General features: G+C 36.3%; 1 protein-coding gene across 1 annotated transcript in view; it reads left to right on the top strand.

Moving 5' to 3' along the window:
- The window catches only part of SHCBP1L (SHC binding and spindle associated 1 like), a 32,388-nt gene extending 15,827 nt beyond the window's left edge, over window positions 1-16,561 (top strand). The window contains exons 6-10 of the mRNA XM_008521920.2: window positions 3,267-3,372; window positions 12,557-12,710; window positions 13,912-14,162; window positions 15,211-15,333; window positions 16,202-16,561. Of these exons, the coding sequence (XP_008520142.2) occupies window positions 3,267-3,372; window positions 12,557-12,710; window positions 13,912-14,162; window positions 15,211-15,333; window positions 16,202-16,453 (886 nt within the window). The 3' untranslated portion in view covers window positions 16,454-16,561. The remainder of the gene's footprint in view (window positions 1-3,266; window positions 3,373-12,556; window positions 12,711-13,911; window positions 14,163-15,210; window positions 15,334-16,201) is intronic.
- The last annotated feature ends 987 nt before the right edge of the window (window positions 16,562-17,548 follow it).

The following is a 17,548-nucleotide window of genomic DNA, read 5'->3' as shown; positions in this document are numbered from 1 at the left end:
ACGGGCATTTCCCTGACTCCAGCCCCCTCTAGCCTTCCTGTCTGGTCAGGGACGGGGACTAAGCAATGCATGTGAAGGTCACAGTCCAGGAACATAGACCCACTAAAAGACTAATATTTAGTCATAAGATTATAGAGCCCTTCCTCTCCACCATACCTTACAGCCACACCAATAGGGCTCCAGTTTAATAACTGGATTATAGCTAAAAGAGCTGCAAACCACAGCCTGTCTAAAGAGGAGTCTTTAGGGAGTCCCAAAGACAACAGAGGAGACAAAAATATGGAAAGTACAGGAATCTGAAGTCTCTGACACCTACAGCTACAGCAAACATTAAACACAGCCCATCTCCTGGCCAGATTAATATAGAGCTTCACACTAAAGACCTATTCACCTCAGTTCCTATTAGGCAATATGTCATGCCTGGCTTTCAACAAAAAATCACAAGACGTGCTAAAAGGCTAGAAAAAACTAAGTCTGAAGAGGGAGAGCAGACATCAGAACCAATCTCAGGTATGATTTTGGAATTAATCAGATAGGGAATTTAAAATAATTGATTAGTATGTCAAAGGCTCTAATGGAAGAAAGTACATAATGTGCAAGAACAGATGTAATGTAAGCAAAAGATGGAAACTAAGAATGAATTAAAAGAAAATGCTAGAAATCAAAAACACTGTAAATAGAATTGAAGAATACCTTTGATGGGCTCACCAATAGATGGGACACAACTGAGGAAAGAATCTGAGCTTGAAGATATATCAATAGAATTTTCTCAAACTGAAATGCAAAGAGAAAAGAAGAATGAAAAAACAGAACAAAACACGCAAAAACTGTGGGACCATTTCAAAGGGCATAGCATATGTGTAATTGGAATACCAGAAAAGAAGAAAGAATAAATGCTGTACAAGAAATACTTGAATTAATAGTGAAAATTTTCCAAAATTAAATGTAGACACCAAACCACAGATCCAGAAAGCTCAGAGAACACCCAGCAGGATAAATACCAAAAAATCTATACCTAGGCATATCATATTCAAACTGATGGAAACCACAGATAAAGAAAAAGGCTTGAAAGAAGCTCAGGGAACACCTTACCTGTAAGTGAGCAAGAATAAGTATTACAATGGACTTCTTATAAGAAACCATGCAAACAAGATGAGACAGGAGTGAAATATTCAAAGTGTTGAAAGAAAGAACCACCAAGCTAGAATTCTAGATCCAGTGAGATTATCCTTCAAAACTGAAGAGGAAATGAGCTTTCTTTGACCCCCCTGAAAAAAAAAATGGAGGGAATTTGTCACCAATAGCCTGGCCCTATAAGAAAGGTTAAAAAAGGGGCTGGCCCCATGGCTGAGTGGCCTAGCCCTTTAGCGTGTCTTTAGAGTGGTTAAGATCATGTGCTCCACTTTCGGGGCCCAGAGTTTTGCTGGTTTGGATCCTGGGTGCGGACATGGCACTGCTCATCAGGCCATGCTGAGGCAGCATCCCATATAGCACAATCAGAAGGACCTACAACTACAATATACAACTATGTACTGGGAGGCTTTGGGGAGAAGAGGAAGGGAAAAGAAAATCCTATAATGACGTACTGCTCAGCAATATAAAGAAGCAAATTGCTGATACCCAAAATAACATGATGGATCTCAAAATAGGCTGAGTGAAAACAGCCAGGTACAAAAGAGTACGTAGTGTCTTATTCCACTTTAAAATTCCATTTAAAAATTCCAAGAAAGGGAAATCTGACAGTAAGCAGATCAGTGGTTGCCCGGGAGTGGGTGTGGAGCATTGACTGCAAAGATGCATGAAGGAACTTAGTGTGATGGGAATGTTCTGCGTCCTGGTTATTGTGACTAAGCTAAATGTGTATACATTTATGAAACCTCATGAAATGTGGTTCACTTAAAATGAGTGTTATGTAAATGATGCCTTAATAAATTTGATTTAAAGAAAACCACTTAAATAGACCTTTGATTTTAAAACTAGGCTTGCATGATAAACTACTGTATTTCCTAAACATAGGATGCTTTACTCTTTGAGCAGCTAGTAATCAGGTATATGGTGAAAAAATGTGTGAGTAGTTCTCTTTCTCAAGATCAAAACCACTTGCTTAAATTGGTATAAAAAAAATGTTGACTGGGTTTGATTTTTTTTTTTTTAATTTTATTTTTTTCCTTTTTCTCCCCAAAGCCCCCCGGTACATAGTTGTATATTCTTCACTGTGGGTCCTTCTAGTTGTGGTACGTGGGACGCTGCCTCAGCGTGGTTTGATGAGCAGTGCCATGTCCGCACCCAGGATTCGAACCAACGAAACACTGGGCCACCTGCAGCAGAGCGCACGAACTTAACCACTCAGCCACGGGGCCAGCCCCTGACTGGGTTTGATTTTGAAGTGTTAAATGAAACTTTTGCTTTGGAGGGCATTGCTAATATGTTGGAATTCAAATTTTAATAACTTGTATGGTAAATTCTTAGAAACAGTTTCCTGAAATTTTAAGCTTCGCAAAATATTTGGTAATTGAAATAAAGCTGAAAAATATTGGTACTAAAGGTACATCCCATTAGCATCAAGCAATAAAGTGCTGCAGAGAATGCAAAAGATTACATCTAAGGTGAATACTGGTAAATCTATATCTACTGGAAAAGGAATGTCCCTTTCGGCTGACAGACAAAATGATAAAAGTTACACTCAAATTTGTTTTCTTTCTTTCGATACAATGAAATGATTAAGGGAGAGGAAACAGGAACTGTAAAGGAAAACAGAAAGAAGAGAAAGAATGGAATTAATTAGAAATGCTGAACAATGAACAATAAAAAAAACATCTACGAGAGAAGCTAAAATTGTTCTGCTGGGAGGCCAGTTGCCAACTGTATCTCTGGAGATTGTACCCTTTGAAACAAAACAATCTGTTAATTGAACGTAGTATCTAAAATTAGGAATATCCCCAAACATTCTCATGCCTCAGTATCACAAACATAACCCACCTCTGCTTTGTGTTGACGCTATAATTTCATGGATTATGATTGTAGTGGGTTGCATGCAGATTTCCAGGTACAAACCATTAAAATGAAAAGATTTTAGATTTCAAGGGTTTAAACACTCAGTTATCTAAAAGATTTTAATCATTCCATTGTTCTCAAGGAGCTTAAAATTAGTGAAATCTACTTCTCAAAGATGCTTAGTACCAATTTGTATTTTCTATGTAAGTGTAGTTGTCTTTTCCATGTTAATTTAATGTTAATTTAAAATAAATAAATGTTTTCTACTCTAGAGTTCATGGACCTTTTTTCCCAAGAATTCTGAGGCGTAGGAAAGGAAGAAGAGACTTTGGAAAGACTATAACACATATTGTAGCAAAAGTGATGACTACTGACATGGTAAGAAATACACTTCATTTTTATTCATTTAAGTTTTAGCTGCATATAATCAGAAAAGAAGGTCTTTGAGGGTAGGGTTCTTGTCTGGCATTAATGCCTTATTTCCTCCATTACATCCACCTCAGTGATTGGCATATAATAAGTACTAATTAAATAAGTGTCAAGAACTATTTACTCATACTAACCTTGCTGCTAGGCACCATGCTAGTAGCTATGGGAAGGATGGGAGACAAATATGAGAAAGACTGCTTTTGAAGGAGATAGAATTTGGTTTTTTTGGAGGTTTTTTTTTTAATTTCAAAAAGACACATCAATTTTTAGTACCAAAACGTTGCACTATTGGTTTCTCTTTCTCCCAGTTGGCCCCCAAAGAAACCACACCAAAGGAGAGTACATTTTAAGCCAATAAGCTGCAGGAGGCACACCTGATAGCGCTCACAGAAACCTCCAAAAAGGGAGGATCGGGTAGGGAAAGAAACTTCAGAAGATCAGCACACTGCCAACCCTCAGACTGTAGAGAGCTCTCACAACCAAATGGAGTGGCCAGTGCGCCCCAACCCCAAAGAACCAATGTTTCAAAAGAATATAAAATTTTAAAACAGTTTTGTACATAAGCTATTCAAGATTTCTCCAGCACTAACTGATAGGAAGCACAATGAGATGACACTTTTAGAGACAGCAGCTTCAGACCCAGAATAGGGTGATGAGATGAGTTTCATATGGCTAAATCAGTGGCAAAAACATAATTTTGAAGGAGATAGAATTTTGAACCAGACCGACGTGTGGTCTGCTTTATACATTTGACAAGTTTGAGTTATGGTGGATGAGTAAATAGGCAGTTACAGTTACCACACAAAATGATAAATACTATGATAGGAGTATGTACAGGATGCACATAGGACAGGTACATAGTCAGAATTAGGAATTCTGACAATGCTGGCTGGAAGAAATAATTCACCTGAAACCTGAAGGATGGGTATAAATTTAACCAGCCACGAGGGAAAAATGTTCTAAGTCAAAGAGTAAATATTTCCATCTCCTCTCAGTAGCATTTCACAACTCTCTCCTTGGAATATTCTTTTTCATTGTCTTCTGTTACTATACTTGCCTCATTTTCATTCTCTCTAGTTGCTTTTTCTTCTCCTGTCCTCTAAATGCTTGGTGCTTATTTTTTTTCTGCACTATATTATCCCAAAGTGATTTATCTGGTCTCTTCCCATGACTTTGATTATAGATACTGATCATCTAAAATGTATATCCACAGCCAAGATTTTGTTCAGAGCTCCAAACCTGTATGTCCAACTGCCTATATGTCCAAAACTGTATGTCCAAGTGCTCATCACCAATTAATTATCTCACAAGTACTTCAACTCACATGTCCACAATTAAATGCACGATCTTATCCATTAACCTGTTTTTATTCTAGAGTTCTGTGTTCCAGTAAATGGCACCACCATCTACCCATCTGCTAATTACAGTTTTCTGAGAGTTATCCTAATCACATCCCTCATCACCTTCATATACCCACTTTCCCCCCTCTCTAATGCCACATCCTGGTGTACACCATATTGTTTCTCAGAGCTGCTGCACATCCTTCATGTCTCAATTTAAATATCATTTCCACAGAAAAAGGCTTTCTCAGCCTTCCAGAATATGTTAGACTGCTATACTCCTATAGCACCCTGCACTTTTCCTTATCGACTGTATTTAATAATTTTTGTGGCTATCTATTGAATGTCTGTCTCTTTTACTAGAATATGAGCTTTTGAGAGCAAGGGGTGTGTGTTTACCATTCATCCAGTCACCTAGCATGATGCTTGACACATAGTAGGTGCCCAACAGATTTTGTTGAATTAGTAAATGAGTGCTTGACAAGACAGTATAGTATTTAGGAGGAACTGAAAGAAGTCCAGCAAGGACTCACCTAAGAGGAGAGCAGAGAGAGAGAAAGCTGACTTATTAGACTGGTCTTGTCTGCTATCCTACCCATTTTTATTATTTTCAACAAAATTTAATATTCCTTTTAATTACTTATTGGATCAGATTATTCAATAATATTAATTTTTCTACCAATTATCTTTGTAGAAAGTAAGGATATAGATTTCTTTTTATCTCCAGCCTTATTTTATCATTTTTATTTTTACTTTTTTGTTTGTAAATCTGGTTTTGGCTTTATTTTTCTATGTGACAGGGAGAAATTTCTTTGATTTTTTTTTGTGTTTGTTTTAGGTTTTTTTGTTATTTTTTGAGGAAGATTAGCCCTGAGCTAACATCTGCTGCCAATCCTGTTCTTTTTGCTGAGGAAGACTGGCCCCGACCTAACATCTGTGCCCGTCTTCCTCTACTTTATATGTGGGATGCCTGCCACAGCAGGGCTTGCCAAGTGGTGCGTAGGTCCACTCCTGCGATCCGAACCAGCACACCCTGGGCCATTGAGGCGGAACGTGTGAACTTAACCACTGCGCCACCAGGCTGGCCCCTCAACTTTCAAGATTCTTTACTTGGTATTCTTCCTGCTCTATATTCTCTCCTTAAATGGTTTCATCCAGGCTCATCATCTTTATGTTGGTGATCTTCCCAAGTAGTGTAGTGAAAAGACATGGACTTTGTAGATAGCTAGCTCAGTGTATAAATAGCCTGTCTGAGACTGCTTAATAACTTGTAATCTAGGGCAAGCTGCCTAACTTTTGAACCTCAATTTCCTTATTTGCAGAGTGCTTTAAATAGAGAGAGAAAAACCATGTTGGGGCCAGCCCAGTGGCATAGTGGTTAAGTTCATGTGCTCTGCTTTGGCAGCCCCAGGGTTTGCGGGTTTGGATCCCAGGTGTGGACCTAGCACTTCTCATCAAGCCACACGGTGGTGGCATCCTACATACAAAATAGAGGAAGATTGGCAAAGATGTTAGTTCAGCAACAGTCTTCCTCACAAAAAAAAGGAAATAAAGTTAAATTGTTGATATGAGATCTTTCTTTTTTAATATAGGTGTTTATTGCTATAAATTTCACTCTGAACTCTGCTTTTAGGATCCAATAAGTTTTGGTATGTTGTGTTTTCATTTTTCATTCATCTCAAAGCATTTTATTATTTTCCTGGGTTTTCTTCTTTGAACCACTGGTTATTTAAGTTTGTGTTGTCTAATTTCCACATATTTGTGAATTTTCCAGTTTTCCTGGTTTTATTGATTTCTAACAATTTCATTGTGGTCAAAGATGATACATTTATTGAGACTTGTTTTGTGGCTTAACATATGGTGTATCCTGGAGAATGTTCCATGTGCACTTGAGAAGAATATGTATCCTTCTGTGTTGGGTTCTGTATATGTATTTAGGTTTATTTGTGTGTGTTAGGTCTAGCTGGTTTATAGTATTATTCAAGTCCTCTATTTCCTTATTGCTCTTCTGTCTAGGAGAATGACTAGATGTTCTAGTCATACTGAAAGAGGAGTATGGAAGTCTCCCAACTATTACTGTAGAATTGTCTATTTCTCCCTTAAATTCTGTTAATGTTTGCTTCATATATTTTGGAGCCTCGTTTGGTGCATATATGCTTAGTATATCTTCTTGATGAATTAAAAATTTTTTGTTTGTATATAATGTTCTTCTTTGTCTCTGGTAACAATTTTTGACTTAAAATCTATTTTGTCTAATATTAATATAGCCACTGCAATTCTCTTTTGGTTACTATTTGTATGGAATATCTTTTTCTATCCTTTCACTATTAAGCAATTTGTGTCTTTGGATCTAAAATGAGTCCCTTGTAGACATCACATAGTTGGATCATGTTTCTTTATCCATTCTACCAGTCTGTCTTTTAATTGGTGATCTTAATCTACTTACATTTGAAGTGATTACCGATAAGAAAGGACTTAGTTTTGCCATTTTGCTATTTGTTTTCTATATGTCATATTCTCTTGTGCTTAATGATATTTTTCTAGTGTATTGATTCACTCCTTATTTCTTTTCTGTATATTTTTTAGTTATATTCTTACTGGTTACCATAAGGATTACAATTAATTTCCTAAATTTATAACAATCTAGTTTGAATTGATACCAACCTAGCTTTAATAGCATATAAATACTCTGCTCCTGTACAGCTCCATCTCCCCTTCATGTTGCTATTGACACAAATTACATCTTTATACTTGCCCATTAACATGGAGTTTTAATTATTATATACATTGCTCTTTTAAATCATATAGGAAACAAAAAGAGGAGTTACAAACCAATATTACAGTAATACTGGCTTTATATTTACCCATGTAGTTACCTAGAGTTCTTTATTTCTTCATATGGTTTCGAGTTACTAGCTAGTCTCCTTTTCCTTCAGTCTGAAGGACTCCCTTTAGCATTTCTTATAGGGAACATCCAGCCTTTGTTTATCTGGGTATGTCTTAATTCAGTTTCTTTTTTTTTTTTTTGGAGGAAGATTAGCCCTGAGCTAACGTCTGTGTCCATCTTCCTCTATTTTATATGTGGGATGCCTGCCACAGCATGGCTTGATAAGCAGTGTGTAGGTCCGTGCCTGGGATCCAAACTAGTGAAAACCAGGCTGCTGAAGCAGAGGATGTGAACTTAACCACTACACCACTGGGCCGGCCCCAATTCTTCTTCATTTTATTTTATTTTTTTTAAAGATTGGCACCTGAGCTAACAACTGTTGCCAATCCTCTTTTTTTTCCCTGCTTTTTTTACCCTCCCCAAATGCCCCCAGCACATAGTTGTGATTTTTTAGTTGTAGGTACTTCTAGCTGTGGTACGTGGGACGCCGCCTCAACGTGGCCTGACAAGTGGTGCCATGTCTGTGCCCAGGATCCAAACTAGGAAACCCTGGGCCATGGGAAGCGGAGTGAGAACTTAACCATTCAGCCACAGGGCCGGCCCCTCTTCTTCATTTTTGAAGAATAGTTTTGCTAGATATAGAATTTTTGGTTGACAGTTTTTTCCTTTCAGCACTTTAAATGTCATCTCACTGCTTTCCGAATTCCATGGTTTCTGTTTAGAAATCAGCTGTTAATATTACTGCCAATTCCTTGTACATATTGATTGCTTCTCTCTTGCTGCTTTCAAGACTCTTTGTTTTGACTTTTGACAGTCTATGGTTTGTGTTGGTGTGGATCTTACTGGTATTTTTGACAGTACACCACTGGTCCCTTCAGATTTGTTTTTTTTTCTTTGTGCTTTTTTCTTTCTGCTCTTCAAACTGGATAATTTCAATTATCCTGTCTTCAAGTTTGTTGATTCTTTCTTCTGCCTGCTCAGATCTGATGTCAAACCTCTCTAGTGAGTTTTTCATTTCAGCTATTGTATTTTTCAGCTATAGAATTTCTGTTTGGTTCCTTTATCTCTTTATTGGTGTTCTTTATTTGTCCATAGATTATCCTCTTGGTTCCTTTAGTTCTTTGTCCATGGTTTCCTTTAGAAGATTGGCCCTAAGCTAACATCTGTGCCAGTCTTCCTCTATTTTGTATGTGGGACGCTGCCACAGCATGGCTTGATGAGCAGTGTATAGGTCCGTGCCCAGGATCTGAGCTGGTGAACCCCAGGCCTGAAGTGGATCATGCGAACTTAACTACTACGCCACTGGGCTGGCCCCAAGACAGTTGATTTTAAATCTTTGTCTGGTAAGTCCAAAGTCTTGTCTGGACTTCCTCAGAGATGGTTTCCATCAGTATATTTTTACCCTGTGAATGGACCATAGTTTCCTGTTTCTTTGTATGTCTTGTAATTTTTTGTTGAAAACTTGGTATTTTGAATATTATAATGTATCAACTCTTGAAATCAGACTCTACCCCATCCCCAGGGTTTGCTGTATTGATTGTTTAGGGCTGCAGTTGTCTAAATGTTGAGTGAATTTTCAAAACTATTTTGCAAAGGCTGTATTCCTTTTTGTGTGTAGCTACTGAAGTCTCTATTATGGTATCTCAGTAGTTAGCTAGTGACCTGACAGAGATTTCCTTAAACACTTGAAACTAAAAAGACAAAAAAAATACTCTCAGTTTTTGCACTTAGCCCTGAGCTGAGGCACTCCTTCAAAACTAAGCCAGGCTGCCTACAACTCTGCCTTAGCTTTCACCTCCTGCTTGCACAGGGTCCAATGATCAGCTGAACTCACAAGCCTAGGGGTCCTTTTAGATCTCTTCTGTGCATGCATCCAGCCCTGAGCATGTGCATTTCACTGGAGAGTACTCAGTATATGAGGTAGCCCTTACTCCCCCAAGAATCTTCCTCCTCAGCCTGCCCCCCTTGCAGGCTTTTCCTTGCCCCTTTCTCCATCCTTTGCCCAAGGCAGCCATGGGTAGTGTATGTCTTTAAATGCTTTCATCAGATGCAGCCTGCAAAGCTGCTCCATCCTGAGAGGGGTGAAACAAGGTCAGCTTCTTTGCCAGTCCCTCCCCTGAGATAACTGACCATCAGACAAATCAAAATGAAAAACCACAATTTTTTGAGAATAAGGTCCTATTGCCCCCACCCAACACCAACCCCAGCACCAGCAAGCCACACCAGAAACATGGTTTGTTATTTTCACAGCTGCTGCCAAGCTGGAGAATGGGGAATGGTAGGCAGGTAAGCAAAACCACCACAATACTTTCTTACTGAAAATTTAACCGCCTCTTCATTAAGCATTCCCTTGGTTGCTATGTTTGATTAGATTCAAGTTCCAAAAAAGTTGATTCTGTCATTTTTTGCTAAGTTACTGTTTGCTTCAGTGGAAGAACCAATTCTTGGAGCTCTTTACTCCATTTCTATGATGTCACCTCTTTCTTGTGTCTTCTTCTTTATGCTCTCCTTTCTGAACACATTGAGACATATTCAGTTTTGTTCTATCTTAAATAACAAAATAATATCTACCCTAAATACTTCATATCTATCTCTTGCTTTGTGGAGCAAAATTTCTTGTACTATTTGTCTGCATTTGTCTTTGCTTCTTTCACATTCATGCCTCTATTCACTATGATCTGGCTTCTGCCTCCAGAATACTAGTGAAAATGCTCTTGTGGTCATGTGGGACAAAGCGGTGGTAAAATGCAGTAAGCACAACTCAGGGATTACCCTTTCATTTAATCTTTCAGCAGCATTTGACATTATCAACTGCTTTCTCCTTTTATGACCTCTTAGTCTCCTGATTTTCTTACCACCTCTTTGGCCACTCCTCAGCTTTCTTTGTGAGATCTTCTGTTTCTGCCTATCCTTGAAATGTTATTCCTTGGTGCTCTGTCCTAGGGTGCTGTCTTTCCCTCTTTCCACATTCTTGGAGCTAATCTCATCCATTTCTATGCTCGAAATATCATATAAGTTAACAACTCCACGATCTCTATGCCTAGTCGGATCTCAGTCCTATACTCTAGACCCTTGTGTCCACAGTCTACTGATACCTCTCCTTAGCAACTCCACTGGTACCTCAAATTAATTGGCACCAAAATTAAACTCATTGTCTTCCCCCAGCAAATGTTTTTTCTCTCTCCTGTGTTTCCTGTTTCAATGAATAAGAAAAACATAGAAACGAATTCTAGAGTTCTTCAAAATTATTTATTTACAGAGGTAATCGTGGTACTGTCTGCCTCTAAAGCATTTAGAGATTGCGATATGCAATACCAGCACAAATGAATATAGTGGTTTGCTGATTTAGTGAGGATTATAAAAGTTTCCTATGTATTGGGAAAAAAATGTTCATTCATTCTTGCTTATCAAAGGAATGGAAATTAAAATAAGGCAGTGAGGATTTTTGCCTATTAAAGTGGCAAATATTTTATAAATGTTTTTAAAATTTTTTTTTCCTTTTTCTCCCCAAAGACCCCCCAGAACATAGTTGTATTATAGTCTTCATTGTGGGTCCTTCTAGTTGTGGTATGTGGGACACTGCCTCAGCGTGATGAGCAGTGCCATGTCCGCACCCAGGATTCGAACCAACGAAACCCTGGGCCCTCTGCAGCAGAGCGCGCGATCTTAACCACTCGGCCATGGGGCCAGCCCCGGAAAATGAGTTCTTAAACCAAGCTTTAATTGGTTCAACTTTTCTGGAGGGCCCTTTAGCAATATGTATCCAAGAGGCTTAAAATGTTTTATATTTTTGACTCAGGAATTCCCTATCTAGTAATTTATCCTAAAGAAATAACTAGAGGTGTGCATAAGCATTTAATTTTTGTAATATTTTCATAATATTAGAAATTTGTAAACCATCTAAATAAGAGTTAGAAATTAGTCATATAATTATAATAAACTATGCTACATCCATATGATGCATTACTATGTAACTAGTAAAAATTAGGCTTTGCAAAAATATTTAAAGACATGGGGAAATGTGATCTAATGTAATGAAAAATCAGGATTCAAAACCATATACATGTATGGTATATTAGTATTATGAATAAATGAATATATGCATGTGAAAAAGACTAAAAGGAAATATCTATATAAATAGATTTTACTTAGGTAAAAATTTATAGGTTAAAATTTCCATTTTTGTAATGTTTTCATTTTCTATGTTTTTTAATAACATGCAAATTTTATAAGAAAAAAGATATATGAATGATAATGCCATTTCTATTAGGATAAAAGAGTAGGCATTTTTTCAGAATGTATTTTTAGTTTCCAAGTTTTATATTAAAAGTTCCTCACTCTCCGGTTACCACTCCCACTGCAAATTGCTGGTACTGCTTGTTTTTAGTTCTAGAATCTTTAATATATAAAATGTTGTTGATTTACCAAAATTACAGGGTCAGTATGAGTTAAAGAAAACAAAGTAGTATGTTAGAAAGAGATCTGGTGTCATAAAGACCTGGATCTAAAGCTCAGCTTCACCACTCACTAACTCTCTGTCTTTGGGCAAGTCATTTAATCTCACTGAATTTCAGTTTCCTTAACCTTAAAAGGGGATAATACTTTACCTCAAAGAACTGTTGTGAGGCTTAGGAGGTAATATGTAAAGCTTAAGATATGACTTCTGGCACACAGTATTTAATAGCTGTAAAATTGTTAGTGATCGCAAAGAAAATATCATTTCATCATTCTCTTAATTGATGGATTGATACTTTGAGCAAAGAACATGAATATACAGTGTTTACAGTGTTTTACCTACGCAAGGTAAGTCTGGGAAAAGCACGTCACCAGTAAGTTAACTGATTAAAATGACCTGCGTCAGTTTCGGTTACTGTTGAAGGTGTACTGTTTTATTTCTTCTTTTCAGGTGAAGGACTTATCTTCAGACACACTTCTCCAACAGCATGATGATTTGGATTTGGCTTTGGACAGCTGTTATAGTGGAGACACAGTAGTTATTTTTCCAGGAGAATATCAAGCTATAAATCTTGCTCTATTGACTGATGACATCATTATAAAGGGTTAGCAGGGCATCCTTTGCAGTCTTTTTATAGCAGTGTATGCAGGACAAATTTATATATTATAAACATGGTTAATCAAATTACTAGAAATCAGAACAGAGTCTGTTTCACAAAAATCCCTTATGTGCTCTTTACATAAGATTTTCTCATCTGTTCATATTATCTGTGACCTTATTTGGACATACTGCACCAGAGCAAACCAATCTGGTATTGTAGCACAAGCACGGATTCTAAATAAATGATCAAAACCAGAAAAAATTAAAAAACCAGTTCATAATATTTTCTCCTAGCTCCCTCTATATTTTTACTCAAACTACTTTTTTTCTCAGCTATCACCACTGCTCTTCAGATCACTTTAGTAGGAGAACCCAAATGAAACGCTATAGTAAAATATACTCAGCGTTGTCTCAAAAAGGTTAATTCAAGTTTGCTAATTTAGCAAATTTGCTAAAATATAAGTAGAAAAGCAGAGCTTACTAAATTTCTTTTAGATTCTGAACATATTTAGTAACTTTTATCCTCCCCTTTTACCTTGAAGTAAGGGTATTCCCACTGTCTGGCTAAAGGAAAAGAACAGGTGACTTAACCTTTGCCTGTCAATTCAAAATTGAACACAATTTTCACTCGATTTTGATGACTGTAATCAGTAGTATTTTGCTGAGCTACACGTGGGTAATAAGGATCCTATTTGTAATTTTAAATATTTGTAGTCTTCTTGAAGCTCCAACCCCTTATTTTTGGATTGATGTTAAATTTAGACAATTACTTTTACTACTCTAGAGCAAAATTATGGATACGATTACATTAATCTTGTAACCTAATTCAAGCTCTGCCAGTCTTTTTCAGTTGTGGTAATTTATTATGGCTTTGAAACCAGGGTATGGGAAGATACTTTTTCTATCTTAGACATTTTGTAGATGACTGCTGCTTATATAATTTAGGGAAATATGTAGTGGAATGAGTATGCTGACTAAATACCATAGGTACATTTAGATTGATTCTAAACCCGGATTCTTCCATCATGGCATCAAAATAAGAACAAAAGATTACATTATAGTTAAGTATCTAATTAGTTAACAACTGAATAATTACATATATTATTAAAAATATGTGAAAAGAATAACAGTATTATTGCATGACTAAAAGGCTTTAAACTTTGGGATTACTGATATAATTATGTATTTTTATCCCTATTAATCAGGAGTTGGAAAGAGAGAGGAAATTATGATTACTTCTGAACCTTCTCATGACAGTTTTGTGGTGTCCAAAGCTGATAATGTGAAATTAATGCATCTATCTTTGATACAACAAGGGACAGTTGATGGTATTGTGGTGGTGGAGTCTGGTCACCTGACTATAGAAAACTGTATATTAAAATGTGAAGGAACAGGAGTGTGTGTTCTTACAGGGGCTGCTTTGACAATTACAGACAGTGAGATAACTGGTGCCCAGGTACTTCATTTTATAAAAACTACAGCTTTATATGACGATAGATAACTTTAATCTTAATATGCAAAGGGTAACAATTACTTGATCTTTGAATTGAATTATAAGCAAGCTTAGAAACTAACAAAAATAAAATGAGAAGTACAAGAGTGTTATAGTACACTTAGGAAAAATGGACTAAGTCCAAAGTAGGGAATTACTAGCCTTAAGCGTGATTTTAAAAAAATCTAGGGGGGCCAGCCTGGTGGTGTAGTGGGTAAGTTCGTGCACTCCACTTTGGTGGCCCAGGGTTCACGGGTTTGGATTCTGGGTGCAGGACCTACACACCGCTCATCAAGCCATGCTGTGGCAGCATCTCACATACAAACTAGAGAAAGACTGGCACAGATGTTAGCTCAGGGACAGTCTTTCTCTCACACACACAAAAAATCCAGGAATCAGTGGCAATAAAACAGATGAGTCAGTTACTTGATGATTTATTTAAAAGGAAAAATAAGTACTTATAAGCTATCAGACATTGCTGTAAGGTATTATGATTAGTTCTCTGACAGCTTGAGTCTTGAGCTAACTAATCAAAAAGATCATTAAAGGACTGGAAAATTGAATGAGAAAAAAGATTAAAGGAAGCAGAAAAATAAGAGGGTCTTTTTATAGAATGACTTTTTCTTACTTTCCACTAAAAGGAGGAAATAGACTTTAGCAGCATTATGAGGGACTTTGTGTTTACATAAATAAATTTTTGAAACTATTGAAAAGAACTGCTTAATTTAAAGGGATTTTTGACTCCCTTCTGGAGACATCATTTGGGTGGGAGAACAGTGTAATGGACTATATGACTTCAGCCTTCCTTCTAGGCCTAATCATTCTCTAACAGATATAGTTTTCAGCATTTTTAAATATTATCTCTACAATAAATTGTTGCATTCACTGTCAAATATTTTTATATAACTTAGCGTGTTCAGAGTGCTAATACAAAATTACAGTTTTCAAATATAAAGAAAATTTTGGAGAGGTATGTGTTTTGTAGACTGTTTTATTTGCTTTTAAATTACAGGGTGCTGGTGTTGAGCTGTATCCTGGGAGCATAGCCATTTTGGAAAGGAATGAAATTCATCATTGTAATAACATCAGAACCAGTGACAGTTCAAAAAGCACCTTAGGTGGAGTTAATATGAAGGTATTCTCATATTTCTTAACATAGAGTCATTATGAGTTATAATTATTAGAAAGATATTAAAAGATTAGTTTTAGTCTTAATATTTAGTCTAAATGTTATCTGATTTGGAAAATAGTACAAATAATTAAAATATGGTTTAAATGATGGCTGATAGGGAACAAATTTAGTCTTATAATTTAATAGTTTCAACTTAAATTCTTAGCAAATAACTTCAAATATGAGAAAATGGATGAGTTTTGCTTTTATAAAAATGTTTGACTTTCACTTGAGCAGATCTGTAATACATTTTAGAAAGTACAGCAAATTAAGAGAATAATACATTAATAATTTGTCTTACTTTCAAACTCTGTAAAATCATTTAAGCTCACCAACTAAAGTATATAGCAACATCTTCTAAGTGAAATGCTTTCCCATTCCGACTTTCTTCTATAAATTCTGCCTTTCCAGGTGCCTCTCTAGACTCGTGTAGTTAATGAAGTTTTTCCCTAGAACTCTAGTTTAGATATCATTATTTGAAATTATTTCCATGTTTATCATTTTCATTATCTGAAATTATTTATCTTCATATCGATCATGTAAAAGTCAACTTCATGGGACACTGCTGTAACCCCATACAGAATCAGTTATGTTTATCAGTAACTGATAAAAGTAAATTAAAAACATTTACTATTTCCTCATTACACATTTTTGTAGTTAATATAAAATTAATCAGTGTAAGGAAAATAACACTTGTTCAAAACTGATTCAGTTGTTTTAAAGAAATGTGTAAACTCAAGAATAAGTTCTAGAGTTTATGACATGTTCATTAGTTCATATTTTATTTTTATAGAAATTATTGAAAAACTGATTTCCTTGAATAATTTAACAGGTTCTTCCAGCACCGAAATTGAAGATGACTAATAATCATATTTACAACAACAATGGCTATGGAGTAAGCATTCTCCAACCAACTGAACAGTTTTTTATTGTAGCAGAAGAAGCCCTCAACAAAGGGGCTGCTTCAGGAGATAAAAAAGACGATAATATGCTCTCCAAAGTAATTCAAAATCTGAATCTGGAAATGAATAATAATAAAATAGAAGCAAACTTAAAGGGGGATATCAGAATAGTCACAAGTTAAAGCATCTGGATTTATGTTGTTTTATATTTCAGATATTTAATAAATCTCATATCCCACAGAAATGGTAGTTTTAAATTTAAAACAATTAAAAATATTTAAACATTTTAATGGTCTTCCTTTGAGTGATTCATTTAACATGTTTTTAAAATAAAATTTTGAGATGTGTCACACATTATAAAAATCACCCTTTAACATATGTAATTCAGTGGTATTTAGTCTATTTTTAGTACATAGTACTACCATCATCACTAATTCCAAGAACAAATATGGTTTTAAACATTGTTTTTAATACTCTTAGTCCAATAAAGTAGCATTAGGTGTTCTATGTAGAGAACAGAAAAAGGTAAGATAGCACGATATCCTATAGGATTAGGTTCGAGCTGCAGGAAACAAGGTACTCCAAAACTGAGAGGTAAACAATCTAGCAGTGTACTTCTCCCCCACATTCAGGAAGCCGAGAGGTCCCCTATAGGGCTAGTAGAGGTTTCACGTTGGTACTCGGCGTAGGGCTGGTAGGTAGGTGTTCCATGTTAGAAATTCAAGCTGCTTCTACCTTGTTTTACCATGGTATGGTTTCCATTCAAAACCACAAACGGTCCAAGATAGCAGTTGTTGCTCAAGCCATTATGTCTAAATTCCATCCAAACAGAAGGGACGGAAGCTTTCTACAACGTTGCACACATTATTTCAACTTTCATGCCTCCCTCCAGCTAGAATCTAATCACATGGCTACACCTAACTGCAAACGGAGCCAGGAAATAGAATCTTTAAATTGGATGGCCATGTGTCCTTTACTAAAATAGTTCAATTCTAAGATACAGCTAAACATTTCTTCCACAAAACGGAACTTATATTGACTTTAGGATATAAAAGGAAATAAGCACTCAGGCTTAAACTTTTCCTTCCTCAATTTGACTTTTACTTCCTGTTACCTGTAACCTAGTAAAGGTGACCCCGTGTCACCATGGAGAATCTCTTAAAGCTGAGTTGAATAAGGCTGTTCTTTAGTGTTTCACTGTCTAGTCTTTTTTTTTTTTTTACACCAGGTCTTGTTAGCTGGATGACACAAAGGATAGTTTGAGGGAATGCCCATGC

This window comes from Equus przewalskii, chromosome 23 (assembly GCF_037783145.1).
Source record: "Equus przewalskii isolate Varuska chromosome 23, EquPr2, whole genome shotgun sequence".
Lineage (NCBI taxonomy): Eukaryota > Metazoa > Chordata > Mammalia > Perissodactyla > Equidae > Equus > Equus przewalskii.
Note: the sequence above shows the minus strand (reverse complement) of the source record. Positions and strands in the feature narration are given on the sequence as shown.